At 43.3% G+C, this 13,957-nt stretch overlaps 1 protein-coding gene across 3 annotated transcripts in view; it reads left to right on the top strand.

The window, feature by feature from the left end:
• Positions 1-433: 433 nt before the first annotated feature.
• SLC25A13 (solute carrier family 25 member 13) overlaps positions 434-13,957 on the top strand; it is a 102,014-nt gene continuing 88,490 nt past the window's right edge. The window contains exons 1-2 of one of the 3 annotated variants that reach the window (XM_080384597.1): positions 1,043-1,073; positions 3,329-3,343. In XM_080384597.1, coding sequence (XP_080240723.1) covers positions 1,062-1,073; positions 3,329-3,343 — 27 coding nt within the window. In that variant the 5' untranslated portion in view covers positions 1,043-1,061. Of the gene's footprint in view, positions 464-973; positions 1,074-3,328; positions 3,344-13,957 lie in introns of those variants that run through there. The other 2 variants (XM_080384598.1, XM_080384599.1) reach the window with 2 other exon arrangements.

Below are 13,957 nucleotides of genomic sequence, written 5' to 3'. Positions count from 1 at the left end.
TTGCCTGCACTACCAGCCTCAGGCCCACCTAGAATCCCCCCAGGAGCCAGAAGCCCCCAGGCCAGCCAGAACAGGCATCGAAGGGCTGGTGCTTGCCCTGGTCACAGCCGCAGGCCTGCATGCCAAATGGTTTGCTGCCAAACATGCCCAGACAGGCTGTCTGTAGACAGTCTGCAAACTGTCTGTGAGGCGCAGCGTGCCATGCCTGTGGTCATCCTGGGTACAGCCGTGGGCTCTAGCGGGGCTGCTGACATGTCACGTTCATGCCGACTTACGAACTGAAACAGCACTAAAAAATTTGGTTGGAAGCATGGCTCGTTCTTGGGACATCCCAGAACGAAGCCTTGGGATACAGCAACGGGATGAAGCATCCCTCAAACAGCAGCGTGACTCATGGGGAAGAAAACAGCTCTAGGCAGGAGAGCAGGGTTTGCTGAGGCACACCAGCATGGCTGCTGTGAAGGTGTGTGGCATCTCTCCACAGCTTGCCCTGGCGTCCTACGAGCACGCCGCAGGCATTTCCTCGGGTTAATGGTACGAGACGCTCGCTGGAGACACGGTCACTCAGGCCTCTCTCCAGCGGCTGGAGGGGCCATGGGGCCCCTCCGAGCTCGGAGCCCCGTTGAGGCGGCTCGGAGGCTGCCAGGCCAGCAGCCGTAAACGGAGAAAATCTGAGGTAAACGGGGTTCCCCTCACAGGGGTGAGGCAGTGGCCGCCCCAAACGCCCGCGGCCGGCCGGTGCCAGAGCACGCATCGCCCGCCGGCTTGGCTCGGCTCGGCTCGGCTCGGCTCGGCCCGGCTCGGCCAGCGCGAACCCCGCAACCCTCGGCGCGGCCGGGCCTGGCCGGGCCGGGCGATCAGGCGCGCTGCAGCCGGGCCGGGCGGGGTGCAGCCAATGGGCTGGCGGCGCCGAGCGCCCCGTCCGTGCCTGGGAGAGCGGTGACGGCCGGCGCTGGCGGGCTGGTGCGCAGGCGGGGAAGCTGCCTGCCGCGGTCGGAAGGGAGGGGAGGGGAGGGGAGGAAGGGAAGGGACGGGAAGGGGGTGGCCGCGCCGGGCACAGCATGGCTGCCAAGGTAAGTCACCGCCGGCGGCGGGCGGGGAGGCGGCGCGGGCGGCGGGCTCCCGACGCGCACCAGCGCGGCCGTTGGCGGCGGGGAAGGGGCCGCGGCGGGAGGCGGGCGGCTGCCGGGTTTGACCTCGGGCCTGTCCTTGGCGAAACTCGGCGGGTGGCGTCTTCTCCTCCTCCTCGCAGCTCCGCGGCCCCTCGCCGCCGGCCCCAGGGGAGAGGAGGGGGGCTGGGCTGCTGGGCTGCGAGCGACCGCGGCGGGGGCGGCCTCCCCCCGGCCCCGGCTGTCAGGGTTGGGTGCCGGCGGGTACAGAGCCGGCGCGGCGGTGCTCCCCACCTGCCAGCCGCGGGGAGCGGGCCTGCGCGCTGCTCGTGATGCACCATCTGCACGGCCGCCTCCCGCCGCCGGGGAGGGCAGGGGCGGCGGGTCCCGCCGTGCCCGCGGTGCTGCGGCCTCACCGGGCCGGCCCGCTTGCTGCCCCGCCGGTACCCGCACGGCGCCGTTAGGCCCAGCTGTGCCCCGGAGAGCGCCCTGCCGCACTCGTGCTTACACGGCACGTCGGTGTATGAAGAGAGTACGTACACGCTGTGTGTGCCCGGGGCTGGCGGGTCAGGGCCTGGCGGGGCTCGCCGTGCCCGGGGCGGGCGCTGGTGCTGGCCCTGCCCCGCTTGCAGGCCTCGGCGAGATAATGCTTTGTTTCCCATTTTCTCCATATACCTGTTTTTACCTTGTGTTTTCATATTTGATTATAATTTCCAGCCGGTTTCACTTCTTGGTGCTCTCCTGTCAGATTGATACCTGTTAGTGAGGCTTTGCTGCTGCTTCAGAAAGATACTAAATTGAAATATTTTCATCAGTTGTTTCATAACACACTTCCATCCCAGAAAAAAAATAGTATTACCCATTAGCTGGATCAAAGCGATATAAAAAGTAGGTATGCTAATTCCAGTGGCAGATAAAATTACATGTAGTGTTGGTGTTTCAAAACTTACTCCTAGGCTTTCATTAGGTTTCTTTTTTGAGACTTTTAAAAAATACTGGACCACATCCAGCTTTTGTTGAAGTCAGTGATGAAAGTTACATCAAGAAAACATCAGAAAACTAAACTTCCCCAAGCAACGCAAAGCAGCACGTGCTGGGTCTGGCCGAGTTGTGTGCTCCTTTATTGCAGTGAGGCCGTGATAGAGCTGCGCCTGTCAGCACCTTCCTCAGAAAGAACTTGGGTTATCTGTGTTGCATGCTGTTTTAATGGATTGGGTAATGTGTGATTCTTATTTGCTAGGATATATGAAACATTCATCCCCAAATCATATGTTTCTTATTTATAAATCTTAGCTGTCCTGTCTAGCTCTTTTTTTTTTTTTTTTGATTGCCCACTGGTCCATACACCCAGCATATCAGCTTCATTTTACTGAACTGTTGGTCTTAAAAGACTTAAAAGTCTTTCATTCCCTGAATTTATGAACATATCTTTTCGTCTCCAAGCAGCAGTTCTTAATCTGCAATCCATTTGAATCCATACTAGTCCCATATACTTTAAAAAAGTTGTATATGTAGTTAATGTTTCTCTACTCAGGTAGACCTGTGCGCTCCATGCTACACATCTGTGTGGTGTGCTTTTTCTTGTGGCTTGGTTTATTGCACAGTTCAGGTCACCAAAATCTATACAAGCATATGTTGGAAAGACTCAACACTTAAAGACAAACTGAATTGAATATCGTAAGTTTCCAATTACGTCAGGCTTGGCAGAGAGATACCTGATAGAATAATGGCTTGTCACCAGTGTCATAAGCATCCTTGGTGCATTGCAAGACAGATACAGCACTTTGTGCTGCAGGGTTTACAGCCCTCCTGTAGCTTCTGAGGAAGGCTTCTGGTTGCAGGCTTGAATGTGTTTTGAGAGATTTGTGTTTAAAAAAAACCCCAAGAAGTAGAACTGGAAACAGCTAGAACAGGTTAATTATTAAGTTATCTTGTGAGACTTAAAAGGATTTTTATCTTCTTGAGGTGAAATAATTGCTGTTAAACACGGGTGAATTTCTATTTTTATTGAAGTCAGTGACAAAATGTAAGTAGCGTTTTGTACTTTTTAACGGTAATGTCTGAGCTCATGTTCTGCAAGCACACGTATGAATAACTTTGCCACGTAAAAGAGCTTCTGGGCCTGAAGTTATTCACATGTGCTTACAGGCATGGGCCTTGACTTGTGTTCTGACTTCCTCACTGATGCATCTCAGTAATGTTTGCCTTTTTCACCTCAGCCAAACAATGGACTGGTGAGTCAAATGATTTTTCTAAAATCCCTTTGGTACCTTTTCCTTGCCAGTATCCTGCATGACCGCTTCCTTTAATTTTTTAATTATACCCTTTTAGGCATACAAGTCTTTGGGATTGAATGTAATTGTTCTTTGCTTGCAAGATTTCAAATGTTGACATTTTAAGCAGACTCTAGGAATTCAGTCTGTCAAAAGGAAAACCCAAACAGAATACTGTTAAGGGTGCATAGTTAAGCACTCGGGTATCAAGAAATAGGCAAAGCTTTTATGCATGGAATCTTTAATGTCCATTACAGTGCCATTTAATTTTCCTTCTTGTATGTTACTCAGTGTCTTGCAATTTATACAATGTTTTAAACAATGTATATTGCACATCACTGTCTTTTCTTAATCTTTGAAAACACTTTCTGAGAGTGTTTTGTGAAAACTGCATTGCAAATTGTATTTGCACAAATTGCCAGTAAAAACTGCAGGTGAGATGTTCCAGTCGATTTTTACCCCATTGGTAACTAAATTACCATCATAGGTACTGGCTTTTTTTATGAATGGCATGGAAAACTGGCTATGTGGAAAGTCTTTATGGTAGTGCATGTACAGAGCAATAATGATGTTTTATATAGCGTCATGCTTTATTTCTTCATTTTGAGTGTTTAACAATGCAATCAGAATGTTTTTTCTGCCCTTTAGCTAGATACTTCTAAAGAGAAATTACCTAGTCTAGCTAATGCCCCTTGCCATTCATGCAGTGTATTTTGCAGCAAAATTAACTGGGCCTGTTGAGTGACTGTAAGCTACCCTTGGTCCTCATACTGCTACGCAGTTCTCGGCATAGCTGTTGTCTCATGCATGTGCAAAGTGTGACTTGCTATCTTTTTAAGGTCCTACTACTTGGTAAAATATAAACTTATTTTCAGTGGGAAGTTCTAAGGTACTTCTCAATGAGACCTATTTCCATAGCTGATTTTGCCTTCACCACTCTGCTACTTTGTTCAATTTAAGGTCAGAAACTGGTATTTGTAATAGGAGCTAATATATATAATATTTTTAAACTTAGTGTTTCATGACCACTAAGCTACATTCAAAACAGTTAAAAATTGCATTAATGAAAATTCTAAACTCGAGTAATTTTGATAGATAATTTAAAACTTAAAAACTGTAAAAGCAGTGGGCTTATCATGGAAGCACTTGTACACCATTAAACTCCACCTCTGCTATAGATAGCATGTGAATAAATTTTGATACTTGCATTGAACTGCATAGTACTGATATAGGAGTTGTTTATTAAATACTGTGGAATATCTCTCTGATCCTAATTGTTTTTTTTGTGCATGTGTGAACTTTACTCAATTGAGCACATACTGGTTGCCTCTGTTACCCAGAATGTGTAAGTTATTTTAAAATCATTGTCTTACAAATGAAGTGAACACAAATATCACATGCTAAAAGGGCTCATTGTGAAATGACTGTTCCAGTGAAGGCATGAACCTTACATCAGTACCTGGTAGGACTACTTGCATGCTTAATTTTAAGTGCATGCGTAAGTCTTTTGAAGAACAAGTGCCTGTCAGAAATATAGCAATAAGGTAACACAGAGATTTGTTGCTGACTTTACTTACAAGAGAATATTTGAGATGTTTGTAATGCAAACTAAAGAAAATTTGTTGCGCAGTTTTTGTATATTTAACAATTTTAAAATTCTCTTTCCACTTGTCTTTTTCTGGAACTGTTTACTATGGAAGCTGTATCAGTGGAGTTACATGTTCTTTCCAGTTACTGCTGTATTTACCTTTAAAATCCTAAACCTTGTCATATCAAAAATAATCAGTTCCCATCACAGGCGCCTTGTATGTCTTGGTGTTAATATAGTCAGACATTTTCCACTGAACATCCTGGTCCTGCAAGATGCATCACCTTGACTGAATTAATTGGAGTTCTGTGAAGGATTAATGCTGCTGCCCTGGCTCTGTGGGCCTTTTTGAGTGCAGAAATGGTCCAGTGCCTGCACTGGGCAGTGTGAATTAATGAGGTTTGGATAAGCAATGGTTGAAATACAAACACTATGGCAATGCAATTCTAAATTTGGAATACTGATTCCAAACAGTACCACAACTATTAGATGCTGGTGCAACCATGCCACATCAAATATTTTGCTATCATGCACACCATTGTGTCCCTTTGTGCATCACACAGCTCCATCATGCCTCTCTGTTCAGCTTCTTCTCCCCTACGGTAACAGTAGGGTGGGGTGTGCCTGGGAGCAGACTGAATTCATTCTTCCTGCCCTCAATGCCATTCTTCCTCCAGCCAAATGGAAGAGAAGAATTGCATTGCGTTGCATGTGGGTTCATTGAGTCCTCAGAAGGGAACAGGTGAGGGATCCTAGCATCATGATGGCTACTGTGTCCATGAAAGGAGTGGAGTCCCTTACGGACAGGCTCCAGCCACTCGGTGAGACCAACATTGTGGGGGTAAAGTGGTTGGTGAGTAAGGAGAAAGCAGTCTCTCTTTCCCTGATGCATCACAGAGTTTGTGTACTGTAAACTTTATAGTGTCATCACACTTAGTGGCACCATGCTAATTTTTTTTGGATGTGATAACACAATGTAAGATCTGTGTAGAAGGACCTTTACTAGTCTGTACAGATCCAGCGGTGCTTGCTGATAGGTAGTTACATTTTGGAACTGTGTGTAAGTGTGTAAATTCTTAAAACACCTTATGTATCATGAGACTATTATTTCCGCTTCCCCCCTCAGAAAAAAACAAGTATTTATGCTGCTTATGACTTATGGCTGCATCTTGACTTAAGAGACCAGAATTTGCCTGATGAAGGGACGCTGAATTTGTATGAGTGCTGAGAACTTCAAACTGTTTCTAAGTACAAAGTAGCACGTATGATGACTGCAGCTGAAATGAAGGAGAAAGCAAATCCTTTATGCTCCTTCCCTGTCCTCTCTGCTATTGTTTGTGTGTTTATTTTCATTTGGTTTCTTTTACTGCATAAGTCTTTGCTTATAACATTTACTCTTAGGAGGACTGTTTGAGTCTCAATTCCACAAGGTGCACAGCAGGTTACGGGGCCCACTGGCAAGAAAAATCCCAGGAAAAGCACTTGTGGAGCAACTCTCTTGTGGAAAAATTACACACAGCTCTCTTCTGCAGTGAAGGCCAAGTTACCCTGAAAAGGAGCTTTATTACACTGGGGTTTTTGTCTCAATTGACTTACCTGTTCCTTTGTACTACTGTTTTTCTACCCACCCCCTGCCCCTTTTCTTTATCAGAGCAAGGTGGTAGTGGGAGGAGGTGGTGAAAGAGATTGATTTATGTCTTTAATACAGTGGAGAGGTGTTAATGGGATTGCATGTTGCAACTGCCAGTGGTTTTAACAAGTTTTTTGAACTTGCTCTTTTCCATTATGGTGTCCCTGTAAGAGGAATCGCAGGGTGACCTCACTTAAAGGATAGCTGTTGGAGAGTGTTGCTCGACCCAACAGTTACGTGTACATCTTTATGTGCGTCTTGTCTGTTGTGTTGTTGTAATGTGCATTGAAAAGTATTTGAATTTATCTTACCACATCAGGAAATTTATTCCTTTTTCTATGCAGCTTTGTGTCCCAGGAGGTTAGAGAAGCTCTTCCAAGTGTGTTTCAAACAATATGTTAAAGGTGCTTCTCCTGATCCTGTAACCTAGACAAGCTTATAGCCCTGAATGATAACAATGTGTCTTCTGACCAGCTTGTTTAGGCCAATATCTATTTTATTTATCTATGTTGTCCAAGGAGTATGACAAGGAGGTATGTGGTACCGTATTTCCTGGAAGATGGCATGAATATGCTGCTTAATTTTAGCTTAATTTTTGCTTTTCGTCTGTGGAATTGCTGCTGCTTTGGCTATAGAATGGCTTCACCATACTGAATAGAGCCTGTACGTTACATTTGTATGGCACCAAATCTAAACTTGCATAAGGCCTCTGGGCACTGCTTGTGGCTCTGCTAATCATGCCGGTTTGCTTTAGCTACAATACAGTCTTCAGAAACAGCAGCTGATGTTTTATGGTGCTAGATAACGATGGCTAATAAAATGAAAGGTTACATATTTTCTGGTGCATTCCCTTTCTGGAAAGTATCTGTATCTCAGTCATTTGCAGGGAGATAAAGAGGTCCTTATAAAAATACTCTTATATTTGATTGCTTTGGAATAAAGCAATTTTAACCAAAGCTTTGTTAAAACTTAAAGGAACACTGCAAATGCATTTTTCATAACATTTTAAAATAATTTCATGCTATTTACAATACCTTAGAAACGTGCAATTGCAATTGTATTCTTAACCAAAACTGTTACTTGGCCTGCAGAAAATCCAGTGTGTTAAAGGATGAAATTGCTTATAAGGAGTGGGTTGTTGGCATTTTTCTTTTTCTCTGAAGAGGGAAAAAAAGAAACACTTGAGAGACAGTGGAGAAGCAAATGCAAGTGCATCAAACTACATACATTTAGAGAAGAAATAGAACTAGTTGCAAGCATGATCGAATTCCTCTTGTTGGATACTTGTGAGGCCCCTAACCTCAGCTGCTGGATTCATATGCTTCTGATGTCTTGCATGCCTTGGCAGCCTGCAAGGACTGTTTCTGTGCTGACCAGTAAGGTCACTCTTTGGGTCTCCTTGAAGATCTGTCTTACTCCCTGGCTTACTCTTGGCCGTGTGAAAACCAGAGCCTGGAATTGAGGCTAAGTTGACTTTTTGGTTTTCTCTTGATTAAGATCTCCATGCCTAACTTTTATCCACTTGGCTGTGGAAGTAGAATTAGGAAACGTGTCTGAGCTGTTCAGAAACAGGTACCACAACAGCCAGCTTGCTGACTAGGGAGCATCTAGGTCAGCCTGTGGGAAGTGAAAGGATAGGGATGTCCTAGGAGGATGTTCAAACATCAAGGCTTGCATCTGTTTCAGGCAGGGATGCTGTGTAATTAGCATCACAAGGACTGTGGGGACAGAGGTGTGGGCCAGAACAGGGTTCAGTTGCTGGCACCTAGGGCACCCTGCTGGGACGGGGGAGATTTGGATTCTCTGTTGCCAGCAGCACTTAGACATTTTGCATGAATCATACCCTCACCTGCCACAGTTTCGGAGGGTTCCTGTGCTTGATGCTTACTCCTGTTCAGCCAATGCACATTAGATGTGTTGCATGCATGATTGCTGGGCTGGACTGGGAACACCTGGTCGGCATGTCTGATATGTCTGTATGTACTCAGCCATGGCTGTGGTGGTTCTAGATGTGCACCTTTATGGATCTTCTGGAATCCTGAAAATCTTAAATTGCATGTGCCTTTCTGCTCATGGACGGATTGGTTTTTGCATCATGCTGTGACTGAGGTAGTGGAGCGTGCTAATGGGTCTGACCCTCAGAGGCCGAGCAAAGTGGAGTTTGCAAATGCACAAACATGTTTTATTTGTAGAGAGCACATTGAGATTGGCAGACTTGTGCCCAGACAGCCAAACCTTTTAAAAACAGTTTAAAAATCTTACTGTCATCACTACTTTTATAGTTTTAGGAGGTTACTGGTTCTTTTTTAGAGTCATAGGCTAGGCTGGACCAACCAGCTCTCTGGGACTGATTCTGTGCCTGTTCTGCCTTCCTGATACCAGGCTGGCTGTGTCTCTGCTCTGATGATAGGGTTGAACTCACAGTAGCTGTCCTGTTGGTTCGGTTGGCATGGAGGGGTACCTGTTTGTTTCCTGAACCACCTGGTTAAAAGCCAGTGGTAGCCATGAAGCTGTGATTCAACTTGGATAATACTAAACTTTCAGTAGCAATACTAGGAGGGTAATGTAATGGTGCTGGGCTGAATTAGAGTGGGTAACGGACTTGGCAAAAAGTAGCACGGTTTCTTTTTAAATAAATCTGTATAAATTGTTTTCTTTTCCTTTAAATCAGATCAGTTCCCTAATACGTTTCACAGCAAAGCAGCATAAAGCATTATGCGGGCGGCATGCTCTAATGTAGCATTCAGCACAGAAATACCTTAAGCTGGAAACCTGCGAGGCGTTGTTTTATATGGCAACCATAGGGCTTTACTGCCTTGCATTTGTAGATATTTTAGCGTTTTCTACTGCTCAGCAGAGAAATGAGAAGGAATTGTTTTTCACAAATATTAGGTCTATGCAGTTTTGTGTGGATCAGGTGGTTTGTTCATTGACAACCCTGCATGCTTGGCTCACAAAGGGATAACTTTAAAGGTGCTAGGGCTTTTTCCCTAAATGTAAGAAGCATGGTACAAGAACGTAGCCATGGGGATGTAACTGCAAGTTTTGCATAGGCAAAACTGTGAGATTGTTCTAGAACTAATGGGTCAACTAATGTACCCACTGGTTATTTAAATGCTGTGGGGCAGCAGCCAGTTTAAATATTCAGAAGAGGGAATGTAAAAAATGGTACTGAAACACCAAGAGAACTTTGTCACCATTTTTGAAAGTGTTTTGTCCATTTTCTGTATATAGCCTAGTAACTGGACTGATAGGAGCATTTTTAAAAGGAAAACTTGGATGTGAATTTCCCATGGAAGCAGGAGGAAAAAAATCAGACTGTCCTTGCAAATGGTTTATTGTTCTGTTGGTTTTGGTTTTGTTTTTTAGAAGTTGTGTCTCTGATTGGCTTATTTATGTATTTGAACATGAACTGATTTTTGCAGTAGAAGGAATAACTGCCTCTTGTTTTAGGCAAGTATATGGTTGTATTTGCCTTGATTAGCCTAGCTGGAACTTACACGTTTTTCTGACAGTGCTGATCAGTTCTAGCTCAGCACCACACAGAGAAGATGACTGCAGTCAGCGCTGGTAGGAGTCAGGCAGGTGGTGAAATCCTAGCTCTGAGGCTTTTTTCTCCCTTTAGAAATGTGGGAGAGTAAAGGGGAGCGACCTTGGTGGTGAAGATGATGGAACCTTGCATGTGATGCAGTAATCCTTATGGTTTTTTCCTAACTAGTGTTTTTTGAATTGTTAAGCACTATGGCAATTTATGAGTTCTCCATATTAAAATGTATAAAGGACAAAATTAAAAAGCTAGCCACAAGAGATTTCATGCTTTTGTGTTTTAAGTTACTTTTGCCTTTATCGGTCTGATCTCCACATCACCTCAGTCTTGCTCCCTGCCAGCCAGCCCATGTTAGCATAAATAATGTTGGTGCTTTGTTCATCCCTTCAGCATGAGACCCAATCTCAAAGGCTTTGGACCAGAGCCGGAGGGAGGTTGATATCCCTCTGGGAACAGGCACCTGGGACCTTTTATGGGGGTCATCATTGTCGTGGTGGGTTTGTGGTTTTTTTTAACACAGGTATCATATTGGGAAAACTTATACAATCTGAACTTATTGTAATAAATAGTGCTACTGCAACTTGTGATTGCTTTAGTTATTCTAAAATATGTTTCCATTATTAAGTGATACATTTTCCTTACTTTCAATGTCTCCTGTCTATGGAATAGAGAGTGTTTTTGTCCCCACAGCAGGCTTTCTTATGCCTGACAGTTTGTGTTGCTTCTGAAGCACCATCGCTTGAGTTTACTGAATTTAAATGTAGGTTTTTTTGAGGATCAGCAAGAGCATCATTTCATTTTAGGTAGGGCATAGAAATACACAGTGTTTGCTGTGGAAGCTGAGAAGGTGACAGTTTTGGTTCTCACCTGAGCTGTCTGTAAGCTAGTGTCCAAATAGCCTCTTTTTCTCAGTAGATGTTGCAGATTGTCATATGAGCCTGTCTTGTCTCCTTAGTCTCCTTTAAGAATTTTGGCATTCTTACTGTTAATATTTTAGGTGGCTGTGATTGCAATGGATAGGACAGATAACCACTCCTGAAATGTGAAATCTTGCTCCACAAACTGTCCTTGTAACAGGTGAGGACTTCTCAGCTGTATTAGTGCTGTTTGAATTATTACTATCTCTCTTTGATTAAAAATAGGTGCAAATAGTGAAAAAAGATGTTAACACTGCATCTTATCGCATACTGCTAGATAAATCTGATGTAATGTGGAAAGAAATGCATGGACATGTGTCTTTATTCAGACATGTAGGATAACCTGTTTTGTGAAGTGCAGTGCTTCACAGAAAGCAGATAAAGAAGGTACTGCTCCAGCACCTCTCTCAGTTATCTGGGACAGGAGTGTCTGACAACAAAACAGACTGATCAGGGAGGCAGATGGTTAATGATATGTTGTAAATTGAAGAAGAGTCTTTTAGAAACTGACCTTTTTAAAGCCCATTAAATGTCATTTGACCAGTGTACGTTACTTTCTAAAAGCTGCCAGAATATAGAAGTAAATTTACCTGCTAAGGTCTTAAGTTTTCATAAGCCGGCAATGATAATCTTAGAGTTGTAGTTATCTGTAGAACTGTCATTAAGTTATATGGGGATTAGACACAAATTATGTAGCTGGAACTTGATTATGTCTTTCGTTCAAAACAAATATTAAGAGAATAGTTTTACTTGAAGGATATTAACATGTAGTCTTTATAATTTTTTTCCAATCTTCAGGTCCCAACATAATTCAATCCCATGTGAAGATAATGTACCCTCAAACTCTTAAAGTCTAGTTTTTTAAAGAATTCTCATCAGTATAAAAATTTCAAGGTTTTAAAGGCTGTTTTTTGCAATTATGGGGACCTACCAGGAGAATAATAGATGCGCTTTTTACAACTATGATTTTTGTGTCCTTGATGATTAGGGCAATTGAAGAATTGCAAAGAGCAACCTTAATTCCAAAGATAGAATACAGGAGGTGTTGTGTAGCTAGATGACCATAATTATTAGCCAACGTTACAAATAGGTAGAAGCAGACTTTTTTCCCCCTACTCCTTCAGATGCCTTTACGTAATTAGTATTATGGAGTATTAAAACCTTGGCTGTTGAGCTAAACAGCAGTTGAGCAAATTTAAAATGTGACATTTCTGAGCAGTTGTGGAACTGCACAGGGAGAGGGGAAGCATAGGGGATTGAAGTCTGAACATTTCTGATACAGTTGAACAAATTTTTCTAAAACTGAAGACTTTAGGAAAAGGGCGAAACCAGTGATTTGATTTATTTGAATTCCATTTATTATTTCCCCAATGGAGTTTATTCTTTCCCACTCTCTATTTGTGACACTGTAATCTTGTTGATACTTCCTTTGTAATTGGAATTGATTTACTGGAATTCAGATTGTTTTGTAAAATGCAATTGACCACAGATTTTTTCAGCTTCATGCACAATTTTGTATTTATCTTTTCACATATTTCAGTTTCTGTGGATGAATACTACCTGCTCTTTATTCACTGAAGATTTAAAAATGTTCTTTCCTGGAGCTGACCTTCATTTCTGTCTGAGCAGATAAGTTTAAATTTATCAGGAAATGGAAGGTTCAAAGAAAGTTCCTTGGCAGGTTGGAGTCTTTTTTTAGTGCTGGGTTTGCAAGGAGATGAGGAGAGAACAACAACTAGCACTCTCTATTATTTGTTTTTCTTTCTGACCTTGTGTGATGGGAAAAGTCCCTGTAGATTTCAGAATATGGAGTCATAGAAGGGTACACATTTTTCTACCTTATTCTTGATAGAGTTTGCATACTGCCTAAAAGTGCACTTAGTCAACAGGGTAAGATGCTTTCACAAGGGTGATCCCGAGCCAAATGCCAGCCATCCTGGCAGCAGGAGGAAGAAATTCTAATTGTCTTTATATTTAAGTTGCTGTTTCCTATCCCAACTTCCCTGAACTCTCTCAGCCAATAAAGCCATCACTTACTCAGGGTTTTGGGGTTTTGTCTCAGTCAATGGATATTTCATTCTGGGAAGTTAGCAAAGGTACCACTTCATCTAAGTAAAGCAGTAAATTAGAATAGTTTTTAAGAAATAAATTAAAGCTAATTATTCAGTGTTGGAGTAGCTTGAGCAGCATCTGACTACGTCTTTCATCAAAGACTGATAAGTGTTAATCAAAATGCAGGTAACATCTCCAAAACATAAAAGGCTGTCGGCAGGATCATGACACAAAGATTCTATGTCTGTGCAAGCAACTCTGGTTTAGAGGTCTGCGTTCAAACGTGTGCACACATGGTTTCCTACATTGAGAAATGAGATCTCCTGCCTTGATGGTTCCTACTTTTACGTGTTTGTGGTGTTGCTTTGCATTTTTTCTGCAGTTCTTTTACACCACGTGACCACTACAGCTTCTTAGTTGAGTTTCTGGTTTGATACGTGATGTTACAGTGCTGGGGAGAGACTAGGATGTTGTCCTGTATCAGTACCAGAGCGGGAGGCTCCCTACTTAAAGGACTTAGTTGAAAGGTATGTTCTGCAGGTGCAGTCAAGCATTATTATCTATCCTTTTATTATGTGACTTCCCTGTCACATCCATCCATCACGTGACCTGATACACAGGTCTGATTTTAGGATAGAAGAGGTCTGAAAATTAGTATGACTGAACAGCAGGCTGTTCGTTACTGTTGTCATCTTTCTGTTCCTTGGAAGTACGACCTATTTCCGCTCTTCCCTGAATCCTTGGCTACTAAAACCTCTTGGTCACGTATTTTATTATTGTAGGTTTTTATCATGTTTGACAACCACTGTTTGATGAACATCACTGATTTAACAGATCTTTG

The sequence above is a fragment of the Falco punctatus genome, assembly GCF_963210335.1.
Source record: "Falco punctatus genome assembly, chromosome: 4".
NCBI lineage: Eukaryota > Metazoa > Chordata > Aves > Falconiformes > Falconidae > Falco > Falco punctatus.
The sequence above is the reverse complement of the archived record's forward strand: the minus strand, read 5'-3'. Positions and strand labels throughout refer to the sequence as shown.